The sequence below is a fragment of the Coloeus monedula genome (assembly GCF_965178545.1).
Source record: "Coloeus monedula genome assembly, chromosome: 19".
In the NCBI taxonomy this organism is placed as follows: Eukaryota; Metazoa; Chordata; class Aves; order Passeriformes; family Corvidae; genus Coloeus; species Coloeus monedula.
Window position 1 is genome coordinate 5,768,976 of NC_138799.1, and position 17,493 is coordinate 5,786,468.

Consider the following 17,493-nt stretch of genomic DNA (forward strand, 5'->3'; position numbering starts at 1 on the left):
ACGGCACTGGCTGTAGCTTGTGGGGCAGCCTGGATGAGGAGCCGGTGTGGGAGCCGTGGCCAGGAAAACCCGCAGCTCTTGGAGGTGTGTGGCAGCACCAGGGCTCGGGGCTGCCCACCCGTCGCAACCACCTCGGAGCCCCAGGGATGCCCTCGTGCCCCCCCGGGCCCCGCCCTGCTGGGGCCGTGCCACCCGTCACAGCCGCCCCGTGCCGGGAGGTGCTCGGCTCCGGGTGCTGCTGCCCTTGGAAAGCCTCGGCCCCTCCTGGCAGCCCCTGCGCTGGAGAGGGAAGGGTTTGGGGTGCAGAGAGCCTGTGTCTGTTGAGCTGCAGCTGCCAGCTGAAGACAATTTTGCAATAAAGGCTGGGTATCCTGCAGGACCTTGTCTGCTTGTCTGTCTGTCCATCTGCTCCTTCTTTCAGCTGCAGCAGTGCCCGGGATGCCCGTGGCAGCCGATGCTGATGCCCACACCTGTGCGGGGACATGCTGCATTGTGGCTGGGGGGGGCATGGGGTCACAGGGGCCGAGCAGGCACCTGCTCCACCATGGCCCAGCTGAGCTTCGTCACGGGGAGAGGAGCCCTCAGCCCCAGGAGCCTCAGCCCTGCCACCTCTGCCTGATCCACCAAATGCCCATCTCCAGCTGAGCAAGAGCCAGGGAAGAGTGTCCTTCCACAACTGTGCCCCCCCCGCAGCAGCTGCAGGCATTGCAGACACAGGGAGAGGCCTGGAGGGACCTGATCAGAGCATGGGGCTCCTGAGCCACAGAGGGGCTGTGCTGGGAACAGCCTGGGGCATGTGCTGGCAAGAGAAGTGGCTGCTCACGTCCAGCTGCAGCGGGATGAGAGGCTGGGGTTCCCCATTGCATTCCCATGGGAAGGACAGGGTGGCCATGCAGGAGCACTGCCCAGCCTCGGGGATTGTCTGGGGTTCAGGTGCTCCCTGTGCCGTACTGAGCTACCTCCCCCCCGGAGTGCCCTGCCTGTCCAGAGGGGCTGGGCAGTGTGGCAGTGAGAGGCAGGCTGTGTTCTGGCATGGGGGCCATGCTGGAGGAAGAAAGGGGAGCCCCTGAGGGAGGGCACAGGGGACAGTGCACAGCAAGTGCTCTCAGTGAGCAGGAGAAGCTGAAGCTGTAGGAATCAGGAAGCGCCACGATCTTGCAGAATCTCCAGCGGTAACGGAGGTCATAGCAGGGGCAAAAGAGGAAGCAAAGCCCCAGAGACACCAAATGAAGAGGAGCAGCAGGGCTGTCCCGATGCATGGCCCAGGCTACCCTGTCCATGTGGCTCCTGCTGCTGTTTGCCTGGGCACTGCTGCCAGGGAGGGCTGAGTGGGCTGCCGGGGCTGGAGCCCCACACTGGATCCACCAGAAGGAGCAGGACGTGTCAGTTCTGAAGCGCTCCTGTGAGTCTGTGTGTCTCCCCAGGCTGCGGGGCAGTGACAGGGCCTGGCATGGTGCTGGGATTCCTGGGGGAAACCCTGTCGGTCACCTGCACGTACCAGACCTGCCAGGAGACATTGTCAAAATTCTGGGGCAAACCTGCTACAAGTATTCCTCCTACCTGTGCTGAGGACTTTGTCATCAGCTCGGAGTCGAAGCCTGAGGTGCAGCAGGGCCGGTTCTCCATTCCGAACAACCACACACACTGGGCATTCAGGGTGACTGTGGAGGGTCTGACCAAGAAGGACACAGGCACCGTCCACTGTGGGGTGGGATAGGGATTATTGCAGTTTGATGAGATTGCTGAGGTGGAGGTGATTTTATCCCCAGGTCAGTTCCTGCACATTCCCTGCACAGCAACAATGACCACAGGGTTGGGGGGCTGGGGGCCAACTAAGGCAGGAGGTGTCACCCTGAGTGTGGGGGATGGAGAGGGACAGGGTCTCCATGTGGCACCTGCTGCATTTGTCCCTCCTTATCATCTCCAACCCAGACAAGCACACACACCTGTTGTTCATAGTGGCTGTGGAGGGTCTGACCAAGCAGGATGTGGGCACCTTGTGGTGATGGGTGTGAATGGGAATGTACCTGCTGGATAAGAATATTGCTTTGGAGGTGATCGTGTTCTTATGTCAGACTCTGCACGTCTCCCTCTCAGCAACAGTGACCCCCAGGCTGGGGAGCCGGGGCCCTACTGTGGGAGGAGGTGTCACGCAGAGTGTGACAGGGACACGGTGCCCGTCTGGCACCCGCTGCATCCATCCTTCCTCCGCATCTGCAACCCCGACGCTCTCGCCGGACGCTGCGCAGGGGACCCGCGGCACTTTCCGCTACTTCCCAGTGCTGGCCGGGCTGCAGCTGCTGGCGCTGCTGGCCATGAGCGCGGCCGTGCTCTGGGTCAGCCTGCGGGACCGCTGAGCTTCCGCCGGGACGCCACGGCCGCGGCCGGTGCCGCTCAGGCCGGGATTGCCCCGGTCCCGACGGCGCGGGCGGCAGCGGCAGCAGCGGGGCCCCTCCGGGCCCTTCCTGCCTCTCCCGCCCCCCGGCTCCAACAAACGCTCCCCGACACCGCCCTTTATCCCCGCCTCCTCTCTCCGGCGGCCCGCACTGTCCGGCAGCCCCGGGGGTTCCCCGCGCTCCACCCCAACGGGGCGGACGTTGCCGCGGGGGCGGCGGCGGGAGGGGCCCGGGCTCCGCCGAGAGGAACCGGGAGCGGCAGCAGCCCGCTGAGCCCCGGCTGAGTCCCGGAGCGGCCATGCAGCTCCTGCCTCTGCTCGCCTGGGCGCTGCTGCCAGGTAAGGCTGCGCCGGAGCTCCCGACTGCCGCAGCGGCCCCGAGAGGGCGGCCCCGACGGGGGCAGGTGTGGCAGCGGCGGCAGCACTCCCGCGGCTCCGCGTGTGTCCACAGGCTGCGGGGCAGTGACGGGGCCCGGCACCGTGCAGGGATTCGAGGGCGGTTCCCTCTCGGTCACCTGCGCGTACCCGCCGGGCCAGGAGAAGAAGCCGAAATTCTGGAGAAAACAAGAACACTTTTTGTTGTATTGCTGAGGGCAGCGGCGTTGCGGGCTCCAAGCCCGTGGTGCAGCGGGGCCGCTTCTCCATCCGGGACGACCGCACACACCGGGCGTTCCCAGTAACTGTGGAGCGTCTGTCTCAGGAGGACACTGGCACCTTCCTCTGGGGCGTGTGAACGGGAATTTACTTGTTTGATGACAGCTCTGCTCTGAAGGTGATCGCGTTGTCAGGTCAGCATTTGCGAGTTCCACAACGTCCAGCCTGGTTGTGTCCTCTTACAAGTGCTGGGGGCGCAGGCTGTAGTGGGGCAGGCTGGATGAGGAGCCGGTGTGGGAGCCGTGGCCAGGAAAACCCGCAGCTCTTGGAGGTGTGTGGCAGCACCAGGGCTCGGGGCTGCCCACCCGTCGCAACCACCTCGGAGCCCCAGGGATGCCCTCGTGCCCCCCCGGGCCCCGCCCTGCTGGGGCCGTGCCACCCGTCACAGCCGCCCCGTGCCGGGAGGTGCTCGGCTCCGGGTGCTTCTGCCCTTGGAAAGCCTCGGCCCCTCCTGGCAGCCCCTGCGCTGGAGAGGGAAGGGTTTGGGGTGCAGAGAGCCTGTGTCTGTTGAGCTGCAGCTGCCAGCTGAAGACAATTTTGCAATAAAGGCTGGGTATCCTGCAGGACCTTGTCTGCTTGTCTGTCTGTCCATCTGCTCCTTCTTTCAGCTGCAGCAGTGCCCGGGATGCCCGTGGCAGCCGATGCTGATGCCCACACCTGTGCGGGGACATGCTGCATTGTGGCTGGGGGGGCATGGGGTCACAGGGGCCGAGCAGGCACCTGCTCCACCATGGCCCAGCTGAGCTTCGTCACAGGGAGAGGAGCCCTCAGCCCCAGGAGCCTCAGCCCTGCCACCTCTGCCTGATCCACCAAATGCCCATCTCCAGCTGAGCGAGAGCCAGGGAAGAGTGTCCTTCCACAACTGTGCCCCCCCCGCAGCAGCTGCAGGCATTGCAGACACAGGGAGAGGCCTGGAGGGACCTGATCAGAGCATGGGGCTCCTGAGCCACAGAGGGGCTGTGCTGGGAACAGCCTGGGGGCATGTGCTGGCAAGAGAAGTGGCTGCTCATGTCCAGCTGCAGCGGGATGAGAGGCTGGGGTTCCCCATTGCATTCCCATGGGAAGGACAGGGTGGCCATGCAGGAGCACTGCCCAGCCTCGGGGATTGTCTGGGGTTCAGGTGCTCCCTGTGCCGTACTGAGCTACCTCCCCCCCGGAGTGCCCTGCCTGTCCAGAGGGGCTGGGCAGTGTGGCAGTGAGAGGCAGGCTGTGTTCTGGCATGGGGGCCATGCTGGAGGAAGAAAGGGGAGCCCCTGAGGGAGGGCACAGGGGACAGTGCACAGCAAGTGCTCTCAGTGAGCAGGAGAAGCTGAAGCTGTAGGAATCAGGAAGCGCCACGATCTTGCAGAATCTCCAGCGGTAACGGAGGTCATAGCAGGGGCAAAAGAGGAAGCAAAGCCCCAGAGACACCAAATGAAGAGGAGCAGCAGGGCTGGTTCTCCATTCCGAACAACCACACACACTGGGCATTCAGGGTGACTGTGGAGGGTCTGACCAAGAAGGACACAGGCACCGTCCACTGTGGGGTGGGATAGGGATTATTGCAGTTTGATGAGATTGCTGAGGTGGAGGTGATTTTATCCCCAGGTCAGTTCTTGCACATTCCAGACACAGCAACAATGACCACAGGGTGGGCGGGGCTGGGGGCCAACTAAGGCAGGAGGTGTCACCCTGAGTGTGGGGGATGGAGAGGGACGGGGTCTCCATGTGGCACCTGCTGCATTTGTCCCTCCTTATCATCTCCAACCCAGACAAGCACACACACCTGTTGTTCATAGTGGCTGTGGATGTGGGCACCTTGTGGTGATGGGTGTGAATGGGAATGTACCTGCTGGATAAGAATATTGCTTTGGAGGTGATCGTGTTCTTATGTCAGACTCTGCACGTCTCCCTCTCAGCAACAGTGACCCCCAGGCTGGGGAGCCGGGGCCCTACTGTGGGAGGAGGTGTCACGCAGAGTGTGACAGGGACACGGTGCCCGTCTGGCACCCGCTGCATCCATCCTTCCTCCGCATCTGCAACCCCGACGCTCTCGCCGGACGCTGCGCAGGGGACCCTCGGCACTTTCCGCTACTTCCCAGTGCTGGCCGGGCTGCAGCTGCTGGCGCTGCTGGCCATGAGCGCGGCCGTGCTCTGGCTCAGCCTGCGGGACCGCTGAGCTTCCGCCGGGACGCCACGGCCGCGGCCGGTGCCGCTCAGGCCGGGATTGCCCCGGTCCCGACGGCGCGGGCGGCAACGGCAGCAGCGGGGCCCCTCCGGGCCCTTCCTGCCTCTCCCGCCCCCCGGCTCCAACAAACGCTCCCCGACACCGCCCTTTATCCCCGCCTCCTCTCTCCGGCGGCCCGCACTGTCCGGCAGCCCCGGGGGTTCCCCGCGCTCCACCCCAACGGGGCGGACGTTGCCGCGGGGGCGGCGGCGGGAGGGGCCCGGGCTCCGCCGAGAGGAACCGGGAGCGGCAGCAGCCCGCTGAGCCCCGGCTGAGTCCCGGAGCGGCCATGCAGCTCCTGCCTCTGCTCGCCTGGGCGCTGCTGCCAGGTAAGGCTGCGCCGGAGCTCCCGACTGCCGCAGCGGCCCCGAGAGGGCGGCCCCGACGGGGGCAGGTGTGGGAGCGGCGGCAGCACTCCCGCGGCTCCGCGTGTGTCCACAGGCTGCGGGGCAGTGACGGGGCCCGGCACCGTGCAGGGATTCGAGGGCGGTTCCCTCTCGGTCACCTGCACGTACCCACCGGGCCAGGAGAAGAAGCCGAAATTCTGGTGCACTCACGGAGCAATTTATACCTGTGATAAGGACATCGTCATCACCTCGGAGTCGAAGCCCGTGGTGCGGCGGGGCCGGTTCTCCATCCGGGACAACCGCACACGCCGGGCATTCACGGTGACCGTGCATGGTCTGTCCAAGAGGGACGAGGGCACCTTCCGCTGTGGGGTGCGACTGGGATCATTCCGGTTTGATGCCAGTGCTGTTGTGGATGTGATCGTGGTCTCAGGTCAGTCCCTGCACGTTTCCCCCATGGCAACTGTGGACACAGGGTTGGGGGGCTGGGGCCAATCTAAGGCAGGAGGTGTCACCCTGAGCGTGGGGGTGGAGAGGGACGAGGTGCCCGTCTGGCACTCCCTGCATCCATCCCTCCTTCCCATCTGCACCTCGGCTCTCCAGCCGGAATAAGCACACACAGCCCTGTCGTTCCCAGTGGCTGTGGAGGGTCTGACCAAGCAGGATGTGGGCACCTTGTGGTGAGGGGTGTGAATGGGAATGTACCTGCTTGATGCGAGTGCTGCTTTGAATGGGATCGTGTTCTTGTGTCAGACTCTGCATGTTCCCCCAAAGCAGCGGTGACCCCCACGTTGCGAGACTGGGGACAGACTGCAGAAGGAGGTGTCACGCAGAGTGTGACAGGGACACGGTGCCCGTCTGGCACCCGCTGCATCCATCCTTCCTCCGCATCTGCAACCCCGACGCTCTCGCCGGACGCTGCGCAGGGGACCCTCGGCACTTTCCGCTACTTCCCAGTGCTGGCCGGGCTGCAGCTGCTGGCGCTGCTGGCCATGAGCGCGGCCGTGCTCTGGGTCAGCCTGCGGGACCGCTGAGCTTCCGCCGGGACGCCACGGCCGCGGCCGGTGCCGCTCAGGCCGGGATTGCCCCGGTCCCGACGGCGCGGGCGGCAGCGGCAGCAGCGGGGCCCCTCCGGGCCCTTCCTGCCTCTCCCGCCCCCCGGCTCCAACAAACGCTCCCCGACACCGCCCTTTATCCCCGCCTCCTCTCTCCGGCGGCCCGCACTGTCCGGCAGCCCCGGGGGTTCCCCGCGCTCCACCCCAACGGGGCGGACGTTGCCGCGGGGGCGGCGGCGGGAGGGGCCCGGGCTCCGCCGAGAGGAACCGGGAGCGGCAGCAGCCCGCTGAGCCCCGGCTGAGTCCCGGAGCGGCCATGCAGCTCCTGCCTCTGCTCGCCTGGGCGCTGCTGCCAGGTAAGGCTGCGCCGGAGCTCCCGACTGCCGCAGCGGCCCCGAGAGGGCGGCCCCGACGGGGGCAGGTGTGGGAGCGGCGGCAGCACTCCCGCGGCTCCGCGTGTGTCCACAGGCTGCGGGGCAGTGACGGGGCCCGGCACCGTGCAGGGATTCGAGGGCGGTTCCCTCTCGGTCACCTGCGCGTACCCGCCGGGCCAGGAGAAGAAGCCGAAATTCTGGAGAAAACAAGAACACTTTTTGTTGTATTGCTGAGGGCAGCGGCGTTGCGGGCTCCAAGCCCGTGGTGCAGCGGGGCCGCTTCTCCATCCGGGACGACCGCACACACCGGGCGTTCCCAGTGACTGTGGAGCGTCTGTCTCAGGAGGACACTGGCACTTTCCTCTGGGGCGTGTGAACGGGAATTTACTTGTTTGATGACAGCTCTGCTCTGAAGGTGATCGCGTTGTCAGGTCAGCATTTGCGAGTTCCACAACGTCCAGCCTGGTTGTGTCCTCTTACAAGTGCTGGGAGCACAGGCTGCAGTGGGGCAAGCTGGATGAGGAGCCGGTGTGGGAGCCGTGGCCAGGAAAACCCGCAGCTCTTGGAGGTGTGTGGCAGCACCAGGGCTCGGGGCTGCCCACCCGTCGCAACCACCTCGGAGCCCCAGGGATGCCCTCGTGCCCCCCCGGGCTCCGCCCTGCTGGGGCCGTGCCACCCGTCACAGCCGCCCCGTGCCGGGAGGTGCTCGGCTCCGGGTGCTTCTGCCCTTGGAAAGCCTCGGCCCCTCCTGGCAGCCCCTGCGCTGGAGAGGGAAGGGTTTGGGGTGCAGAGAGCCTGTGTCTGTTGAGCTGCAGCTGCCAGCTGAAGACAATTTTGCAATAAAGGCTGGGTATCCTGCAGGACCTTGTCTGCTTGTCTGTCTGTCCATCTGCTCCTTCTTTCAGCTGCAGCAGTGCCCGGGATGCCCGTGGCAGCCGATGCTGATGCCCACACCTGTGCGGGGACATGCTGCATTGTGGCTGGGGGGGGCATGGGGTCACAGGGGCCGAGCAGGCACCTGCTCCACCATGGCCCAGCTGAGCTTCGTCACGGGGAGAGGAGCCCTCAGCCCCAGGAGCCTCAGCCCTGCCACCTCTGCCTGATCCACCAAATGCCCATCTCCAGCTGAGCAAGAGCCAGGGAAGAGTGTCCTTCCACAACTGTGCCCCCCCCCGCAGCAGCTGCAGGCATTGCAGACACAGGGAGAGGCCTGGAGGGACCTGATCAGAGCATGGGGCTCCTGAGCCACAGAGGGGCTGTGCTGGGAACAGCCTGGGGGCATGTGCTGGCAAGAGAAGTGGCTGCTCACATCCAGCTGCAGCGGGATGAGAGGCTGGGGTTCCCCATTGCATTCCCATGGGAAGGACAGGGTGGCCATGCAGGAGCACTGCCCAGCCTCGGGGATTGTCTGGGGTTCAGGTGCTCCCTGTGCCGTACTGAGCTACCTCCCCCCCGGAGTGCCCTGCCTGTCCAGAGGGGCTGGGCAGTGTGGCAGTGAGAGGCAGGCTGTGTTCTGGCATGGGGGCCATGCTGGAGGAAGAAAGGGGAGCCCCTGAGGGAGGGCACAGGGGACAGTGCACAGCAAGTGCTCTCAGTGAGCAGGAGAAGCTGAAGCTGTAGGAATCAGGAAGCGCCACGATCTTGCAGAATCTCCAGCGGTAACGGAGGTCATAGCAGGGGCAAAAGAGGAAGCAAAGCCCCAGAGACACCAAATGAAGAGGAGCAGCAGGGCTGGTTCTCCATTCCGAACAACCACACACACTGGGCATTCAGGGTGACTGTGGAGGGTCTGACCAAGAAGGACACAGGCACCGTCCACTGTGGGGTGGGATAGGGATTATTGCAGTTTGATGAGATTGCTGAGGTGGAGGTGATTTTATCCCCAGGTCAGTTCTTGCACATTCCAGACACAGCAACAATGACCACAGGGTGGGGGGGCTGGGGGCCAACTAAGGCAGGAGGTGTCACCCTGAGTGTAGGGGATGGAGAGGGACGGGGTCTCCATGTGGCACCTGCTGCATTTGTCCCTCCTTATCATCTCCAACCCAGACAAGCACACACACCTGTTGTTCATAGTGGCTGTGGATGTGGGCACCTTGTGGTGATGGGTGTGAATGGGAATGTACCTGCTGGATAAGAATATTGCTTTGGAGGTGATCGTGTTCTTATGTCAGACTCTGCACGTCTCCCTCTCAGCAACAGTGACCCCCAGGCTGGGGAGCCGGGGCCCTACTGTGGGAGGAGGTGTCACGCAGAGTGTGACAGGGACACGGTGCCCGTCTGGCACCCGCTGCATCCATCCTTCCTCCGCATCTGCAACCCCGACGCTCTCGCCGGACGCTGCGCAGGGGACCCGCGGCACTTTCCGCTACTTCCCAGTGCTGGCCGGGCTGCAGCTGCTGGCGCTGCTGGCCATGAGCGCGGCCGTGCTCTGGGTCAGCCTGCGGGACCGCTGAGCTTCCGCCGGGACGCCACGGCCGCGGCCGCTGCCGCTCAGGCCGGGATTGCCCCGGTCCCGACGGCGCGGGCGGCAGCGGCACCAGCGGGGCCCCTCCGGGCCCTTCCTGCCTCTCCCGCCCCCCGGCTCCAACAAACGCTCCCCGACACCGCCCTTTATCCCCGCCTCCTCTCTCCGGCGGCCCGCACTGTCCGGCAGCCCCGGGGGTTCCCCGCGCTCCACCCCAACGGGGCGGACGTTGCCGCGGGGGCGGCGGCGGGAGGGGCCCGGGCTCCGCCGAGAGGAACCGGGAGCGGCAGCAGCCCGCTGAGCCCCGGCTGAGTCCCGGAGCGGCCATGCAGCTCCTGCCTCTGCTCGCCTGGGCGCTGCTGCCAGGTAAGGCTGCGCCGGAGCTCCCGACTGCCGCAGCGGCCCCGAGAGGGCGGCCCCGACGGGGGCAGGTGTGGCAGCGGCGGCAGCACTCCCGCGGCTCCGCGTGTGTCCACAGGCTGCGGGGCAGTGACGGGGCCCGGCACCGTGCAGGGATTCGAGGGCGGTTCCCTCTCGGTCACCTGCACGTACCCACCGGGCCAGGAGAAGAAGCCGAAATTCTGGTGCACTCACGGAGCAATTTATACCTGTGATAAGGACATCGTCATCACCTCGGAGTCGAAGCCCGTGGTGCGGTGGGGCCGGTTCTCCATCCGGGACAACCGCACACGCCGGGCATTCACGGTGACCGTGCATGGTCTGTCCAAGAGGGACGAGGGCACCTTCCGCTGTGGGGTGCGAATGGGATCATTCCGGTTTGATGCCAGTGCTGTTGTGGATGTGATCGTGGTCTCAGGTCAGTCCCTGCACGTTTCCCCCATGGCAACTGTGGACACAGGGTTGGGGGGCTGGGGCCAATCTAAGGCAGGAGGTGTCACCCTGAGCGTGGGGGTGGAGAGGGACGAGGTGCCCGTCTGGCACCCCCTGCATCCATCCCTCCTTCCCATCTGCACCTCGGCTCTCCAGCCGGAATAAGCACACACAGCCCTGTTGTTCCCAGTGGCTGTGGAGGGTCTTGACCAAGCAGGATGTGGGCACCTTGTGGTGAGGGGTGTGAATGGGAATATACCTGCTTGATGCGAGTGCTGCTTTGAATGGGATCGTGTTCTTGTGTCAGACTCTGAGTGTTCCCCCCACAGCAAGAGTGACCCCCACGTCGCGGGACTGGGGACAGACTGCAGAAGGAGGTGTCACGCAGAGTGTGACAGGGACATGGTGCCCGTCTGGCACCCGCTGCATCCATCCTTCCTCCGCATCTGCAACCCCGACGCTCTCGCCGGACGCTGCGCAGGGGACCCGCGGCACTTTCCGCTACTTCCCAGTGCTGGCCGGGCTGCAGCTGCTGGCGCTGCTGGCCATGAGCGCGGCCGTGCTCTGGGTCAGCCTGCGGGACCGCTGAGCTTCCGCCGGGACGCCACGGCCGCGGCCGCTGCCGCTCAGGCCGGGATTGCCCCGGTCCCGACGGCGCGGGCGGCAGCGGCAGCAGCGGGGCCCCTCCGGGCCCTTCCTGCCTCTCCCGCCCCCCGGCTCCAACAAACGCTCCCCGACACCGCCCTTTATCCCCGCCTCCTCTCTCCGGCGGCCCGCACTGTCCGGCAGCCCCGGGGGTTCCCCGCGCTCCACCCCAACGGGGCGGACGTTGCCGCGGGGGCGGCGGCGGGAGGGGCCCGGGCTCCGCCGAGAGGAACCGGGAGCGGCAGCAGCCCGCTGAGCCCCGGCTGAGTCCCGGAGCGGCCATGCAGCTCCTGCCTCTGCTCGCCTGGGCGCTGCTGCCAGGTAAGGCTGCGCCGGAGCTCCCGACTGCCGCAGCGGCCCCGAGAGGGCGGCCCCGACGGGGGCAGGTGTGGGAGCGGCGGCAGCACTCCCGCGGCTCCGCGTGTGTCCACAGGCTGCGGGGCAGTGACGGGGCCCGGCACCGTGCAGGGATTCGAGGGCGGTTCCCTCTCGGTCACCTGCACGTACCCACCGGGCCAGGAACAGGAGCCGAAATTCTGGTGCACTCCAGGAACAATTTATACCTGTGGTAAGGACATCGTCATCACCTCGGAGTCGAAGCCCGTGATGCGGCGGGGCCGGTTCTCCATCCGGGACAACCGCACACGCCGGGCATTCACGGTGACCGTGCATGGTCTGTCCAAGAGGGACGAGGGCACCTTCCGCTGTGGGGTGCGACTGGGATCATTCCGGTTTGATGAGAGTGCTGTTGTGAATGTGATCGTGGTCTCAGGTCAGTACTCGGCGGTTGCGGGTCCCCCAGGTCTGGCATGGATGTGTCCCCCTCCAGGTGCTTGCAGCAGGGGCTGCATTGGGGGCAACCTGGAACTAGTGGGTGCCCTTGCAGGTGGGACAGCCCCGGGATTTTTCACCAGAGTGCAGTAGGTGCCACCATCACTCATTCCCTATTCCCAGTTCTCTCCAGAGCCCCTTCTTGGCACCCCAGGATCAGTCACCTCCATTACTGAGGTGCACTGTGCTCTCTGTGTCCCATTTTCTGCCTCATTAGCTCTTGCTGGCCTTGTCTGTGCCCTCCTTGCCTTACTGTATAACACTGGGGAGTTCCTCACCCCACTGTACTGCCCCATTTCCCTCTTGGGACAGGCAGTGCCTATGACACCAGGCCCTGGGCTTAGGGAACATCCCTCTCCGTTGCCTTGCCAGGGATCAGCCAGCATGGCAGCACAATATGTATGTGGGGTTGTTGTGTTAGTACTAAACTGGGCATGGGGTGCCCAGACCCGCTTTCTGCAGCGTGAATCTGTTTTGTGCATGTTTTGGGGGGGACTGAGACTGAAAAGCCTTTTGGGCAAGGGAAAGGTCTTACACCCCCACGACCTCGAGATGTGTCCTCTGGATGTGGCAGAGGGGACCCAGCTTCTCCTGCTGTGACAGTATATGGGTCACTTCTGACTCACTGCAAGACCCACAGCATTTTTCCCCACAGGGACCAACCAAGCCTCTCCTCTTTTTGTTACAGCTTCTTCCACACTCCCGTCATCAACCTCCACCACCACCACATCCCCTGATCTCTCTCACTCTGTAACAGGCGGCACACAGGCAGGTTCCCAGGAGGGAATTGTGCCATCGACATCAAATCCCTCCACCCCTCACCAGTGAGTAGCAGCTCCTGCCTACAGCAGCCACTTTCCTCCATCAGCTCTTTGGTGCAGCTGGAGCCCTGCAACCATCGGGCTCTTCACACTTCCCTTAAGGATCCAGACCTCCTGTTTTTGCCTTTAGAGACCACTCCACATGGAAAAATTCTTCCCTGTGAGAGTGGTGAGGTCCTGGCACAGGTTGCCCAGAGAAGTTGTGGATGCCCTATCCCTGGAAATGTTCAAGGCCAGGCTGGATGGGGCTCAGAGCAATGTAGTGGAAGGTGTCCCTTCCCATGGCAGAGGGTTGGAACTGGATGATCTTTAAGGTCCTTTCTGATCCAAACCATTCTTTAATTCTGTGACAGTAATTCCAGTGCCTCTAGTCACATGGCTCTGGCAAAGCCCTGTTTGTCCCCTGTCCATCTTGCAGCTTAAGCAAGACATGAGTTATTGCCATGCAAGAAGTGGTTTCTGCCTGCAGCACTGACTCCATTTCCTTCCCCAAAACTCAGTGAGACTTTTTGTGGGAAGCCAAGTGCTGCCAGTGCCCTGTTCTTCTTTGTAGTTACACACAGCCCCGCAGAGATAGTTAACAAAGTGTGAAACCCGAGTGTTAGATGTTCCCCCCTTCTCTCCTGCCTGTGGGAGGTGATGCCAGCAGCAGACAAAGCTGAGACTCCCCATCAGCACACTCAAGGGCATGCTGGCTCACTGACCTTTCCTGCTTACCCATTACCAACAAGGCTAACAAAGAGTGGAGTTAAAACAGAGCAAACGCAGGAACCCATCCTTAAATCACTGAAGACGCAGCAGCTCTCAGACCCGAGCGTCGTTTTGCTTCTGCAGTTTTTGGTTTGCTCTGCTCCATGCCCAGCTGGCAGCCTGACCATCCCATGCCTGCTGTTCTCCCTCTCAGGGCAAGCCCTGCCGTGCACAGCTACTCCCTGTGTCACCCACAGCCACTTCCTGCAAACCCTGCTCCGGGCTGGTTCCTCCTGAGAAGCGTGACAACATAAACACTTTCTTTTCTTGCAGCTTGAACGTGGTTGAGCACATCCTCACTCCAGCCATTGGCGTGGTTCTTTTTTTGCTTGCAGTGGCTGCTGGTGTTCTGGTAATACTCTCCAGGAAGAAGAAGAAGGGTGAGTGAAGTTGTTATGGCCACACACATCCTGTTTCTGTACCAGAGCCTGCTCTGCTTCACTTATTTTTCCCTCTGTATTTCATTTTTCCCCCTCATTCCCTTCCTGATCCATCCAGTTCCTCAGTCCATCATTGCGACCTCCACCAAGGAGGGAACAGTGTGACCACCCCATGGGTGTTGTTCCTCGAGGGAACAGTGTGACCACCCCATGGGTGTTGTTCCCTGGGAACAGGGAATGCCAGCCTTTGGTGTGGCTGCTGCCCAGCACAGAATCTGCTTGAATTTGTCTGGGCACCATCAGCTTCTCCAGATGGGCTCACTTGCATGGGCCAGGCTTACACTAGGCTTGGTGCAAAGTTTAAGGCCAGTGTGAAAGATGGGGAAGGACGGGAGGGGACATTGCCAGCTGGCAGGTGGAGCTGGCTTTATTTGAAGAAGTGGTCCAGTTTAGACGGCTCATGGAGTGTCAGGTTCTTGTCCTGCTTTATGGCAAGATTTGCAGTGGCAGTGCAGTTTCTCATTATGTTTCTTTTCCTCTGTTTTCACTCATGTCCAACCACATCCCTGCTTCATCCAGCCCTTTCCGGAGCAGCCATAGAGATGGACAGGACTCGCAGTCTGTCGCTTACAGTAAGGAAAACCTCATAAGTTCTTGGGATTCTGTGCCCCAAGTTCACATGGAGAGGGGAAACCTTGCACCCTGAGCTGCCAGAGCTGCTGCTTTCAGCCAGGTTCATGTTGCTTTAGGCTGGGAGGGATCCTGACTATTGCTGAGTATTCCCTGGAAAGGAATTTAGGATTGAACTGAGAGGTTTCTCTCCAAGCCTCTCCAAGGGTGGGAGCTGCTTCTCTGGGTGAAACCTGCAGCAAAGCACACCTGAAGTGGCTGCAGGGTAGCTGCTCCTTGCTTACTGCTCGGAATATATTTTCTGGTATTTTCTGCTGGCTTTTGAGGAGGGGCTGGTGTCGCTAGAATTTCCCTGGGAAATGCTGAGCCAGCCCTTGCTTCAGTTTTTATTTCCACCCAGTGCTCCTGCAGCCATCTCAGCACCCATCAGGAAAGGCAGCAGGATGGGAGATACTCCCACCCCTGTGGATGCAGGCAGGGAGTGGCAGCAGGGTAAGAGCTCATCCTTCTCCATCAGAAAGCAGATACCTTGAACTATGCGGACATCAACCACGACACGGGCACGGCTGAGAGCCAGTACAGCAATGCTGAGGCTTTCCGCTGCCTGGAAACCCCCCCGACAGAGTACATGGAGGTCAGGCAGAGTGCTCAGGTAGGAGAATACCAAGCACTGCCAAGCAGGAGGTGGTGGGAGGAAGGCTGGGCTGGGTGGGTGACAGAATGGTCAGCAGGATGGGCTGGGTGGGGAAGGAGAGGGCTGCAAAGGGAAGTGCCAAACCGGGGTGCAAGTGACCCTGGCTAATGTGGGTTCCTTCTTCGGTCCCTGTGGCTGCTCCTGGGTGCTTAAGCATCCCAGAGAGGTTCTAGCAGACAGTGTTTATCTGGATGTGTTTGCCCCACAAAGGATGTTTTTTATGTCCCTCATTTCCCAGCCTTTGGAAGAGGACAGAGAGGCATTATATGCCAGGGTGCAGAAGCCCGTGCTGCGGCAGGAGCAGATCTACACCAATGTGCCATCAGCTCCACGGGCCAGTGAAGAGCTCTACAGCACTGTGTGCAGCAGATGAGCAAGCACCCAGCCCCACGGGCTGTTCCTGCTGCCAGCAGCACCAGTGGGACTTGCACAGAGGACATGGGGTTGGTGTTCTGCTCAGGAAGGAGCCGGCTCGACAGCAGAGCTGCTGCTCTCCGAGACTTGGGTGTTTCTTTGAAGCAACGTCAGAGAGGATGAGGTTGTGTGGAGGCACAGAGAGAATTGAAGATAAAGTCATCCCTTTGCACTTGGAGTCCTCATCCATACAGCAGTGGTGCTGGGAATAAAACTCCCCCTTGAAGTGGGGTAGTCCAGACCAGAGATCCACCAGGCAGGGTGTGGGAGAGGTGGGCAGGGAAGGTGAGGCTGGGCTGGGGGTTGTGGGTGGGCTGGCTCCCTGTGCTGACCACTCATCCCACTCACTCCTTTGGCTGCATTGCTCCTGTGGGCTCATGCTCCCAAACCCACTGGTCGCCTCAGATTGACATTTTTTCATGCTGATGCCAGCTGGCAGCTCCTGGGAACCACGACTGTGGGAAATGTTATATCCAAGTGCATTTGCTCGTGTGGAGGGTGAGGTGTATCAGGATCTTGGTACAGAAATGGCATCTCCCCCAACTGCTGGTCCCACAGCCACTCGAGGGGTTTGCTCCTGCTCTTTCTCTCCCTGCACCCCCAAGGACCCCCAGCCTGGAGCACACAGGTGGATCACCTTGCTCTTTTCTGCTTTGCTGGTAACTATTTTTCTGGCACCCACTAAATACCTTCTGTGTGCAGTGTCGCTGCTTTATCAGTGACACCGAGAATCTGATAGCATTGCCCGCGGTGTGTGACTGTGTTTGTACAGCAGGTTCCCACCTACTAAGGGGTATATTGTAGAGTGTCACTCTGAAAGCAGGTCCTGCCCCTTGCTGGTGCCCAGCTGGGCTCTGGCAGTGTAAGAACTCAGATCTCTAAAGACAAGGAGTCTTGGGGCTCCAGCACAAACCCACAGCCCCGCCACCAGCTGCTGCTGCAGCATCACTCCACACTGGAACACTCCATGGAGTCTTGCCCCTGGCATGCTGGTGCTCCTGCTATGAATGTTCACTCTTCTCCTGCCCAGTGCCAGGCAACTCATCCATCCACTCCTATGAAATCCATAGGGATGGATGTCCATTTGTGATGGGCTGGGAGCAGAAAACCTGAGCTCTTCAACATACATAGCTGTGTGCAAGTGGTTTTGCACAAAGAGGTGAATTTTCCTTTGCCAGTGGGAATTTGGGCACTGTCACTCTCTGCAGCCAAGCTGGTTTCAGGGCAGGCATGCTGATTTACACCACAACCAGGAGGAAGTTGAGGTGGGAACTTCTCACTCTCTACAAATACCTGACAGGAGGTTGTAGTCAGGTGCGGGTCGGTCTCTTTACCCACATAACAAGCAACAGGACAAGGGGAAATGGGGCCACAAGAGGAAACAACTCCACGGGTTGTGCCAGTGGAGGTTTAGATTGGATATTAGTGAAAATTTCTTCACCAAAAGGGCTGTCAAGCCCTGGAACGGGCTGCTGAGGGAAGTGGTAGAGTCACAATCCCTGGAGGGGTCTAAAAGATATGTAGATGTGGTATTTGGGGACATGGTTTAGTTGTGGCCTTGGCAGTGCTGGGTTAATGGATGGTCTTGATGTTCTTAGAGGTCTTTTGCAACCTAAAGGATTCTAGGTAGGGAGCCTTTTCCTGCTGGTGTGGAGATGCTGAGGCAATCTTGCAGCCTTTAGCCCTTGAGGCATGGACCAGATTGCTCCTGTCAAAGGGGAAGCCCTCCCAGAGCTCAGCAGGCTGCTCAGAGCCCTTCTGCAGCCTGGGAAGACCCCTCACCAAAACCTCTTCCTCTTAAAACCCTCAGGAGCATGGAGGCTGCAGTGTTCCCTTGGATTTATCAGCAGAATTTGCCCACAAAGTTCACAGGGGATCATGGAACTCCCAGAAACTGCTATCGCCACCCAGCCACTGCTTCCTATTTCCTCTGCTGAAGTACTTCACCCCCAGTAGCCTTTACAGGGGAAAGGCTGAGAGAGCTGGGTATGTTCAGCCT

At 61.8% G+C, this 17,493-nt stretch overlaps 3 protein-coding genes across 3 annotated transcripts; all 3 read left to right on the plus strand.

The window, feature by feature from the left end:
- Positions 1 to 5,544: 5,544 nt before the first annotated feature.
- LOC309580309 (CMRF-35-like molecule 4) lies at positions 5,545 to 6,636 on the plus strand (the record flags this gene model as incomplete). Its single annotated transcript, XM_082294195.1, has 3 exons — positions 5,545 to 5,584; positions 5,697 to 6,035; positions 6,377 to 6,636. The coding sequence occupies 3 exons, from the start codon at positions 5,545 to 5,547 to the stop codon at positions 6,634 to 6,636; spliced, it is 639 nt and encodes a 212-aa protein (XP_082150321.1).
- Positions 6,637 to 9,824: 3,188 nt separating this feature from the next.
- Positions 9,825 to 10,918, plus strand: LOC309580310 (CMRF-35-like molecule 4; the record flags this gene model as incomplete). The annotated part of the gene is made up of 3 exons (XM_082294196.1): positions 9,825 to 9,864; positions 9,977 to 10,315; positions 10,659 to 10,918. The coding sequence occupies 3 exons, from the start codon at positions 9,825 to 9,827 to the stop codon at positions 10,916 to 10,918; spliced, it is 639 nt and encodes a 212-aa protein (XP_082150322.1).
- Positions 10,919 to 11,255: 337 nt separating this feature from the next.
- Positions 11,256 to 15,453, plus strand: LOC309580311 (uncharacterized protein; the record flags this gene model as incomplete). Its single annotated transcript, XM_082294197.1, has 7 exons — positions 11,256 to 11,295; positions 11,408 to 11,746; positions 12,494 to 12,629; positions 13,650 to 13,756; positions 14,336 to 14,388; positions 14,904 to 15,038; positions 15,319 to 15,453. The coding sequence occupies 7 exons, from the start codon at positions 11,256 to 11,258 to the stop codon at positions 15,451 to 15,453; spliced, it is 945 nt and encodes a 314-aa protein (XP_082150323.1).
- Positions 15,454 to 17,493: the final 2,040 nt, after the last annotated feature.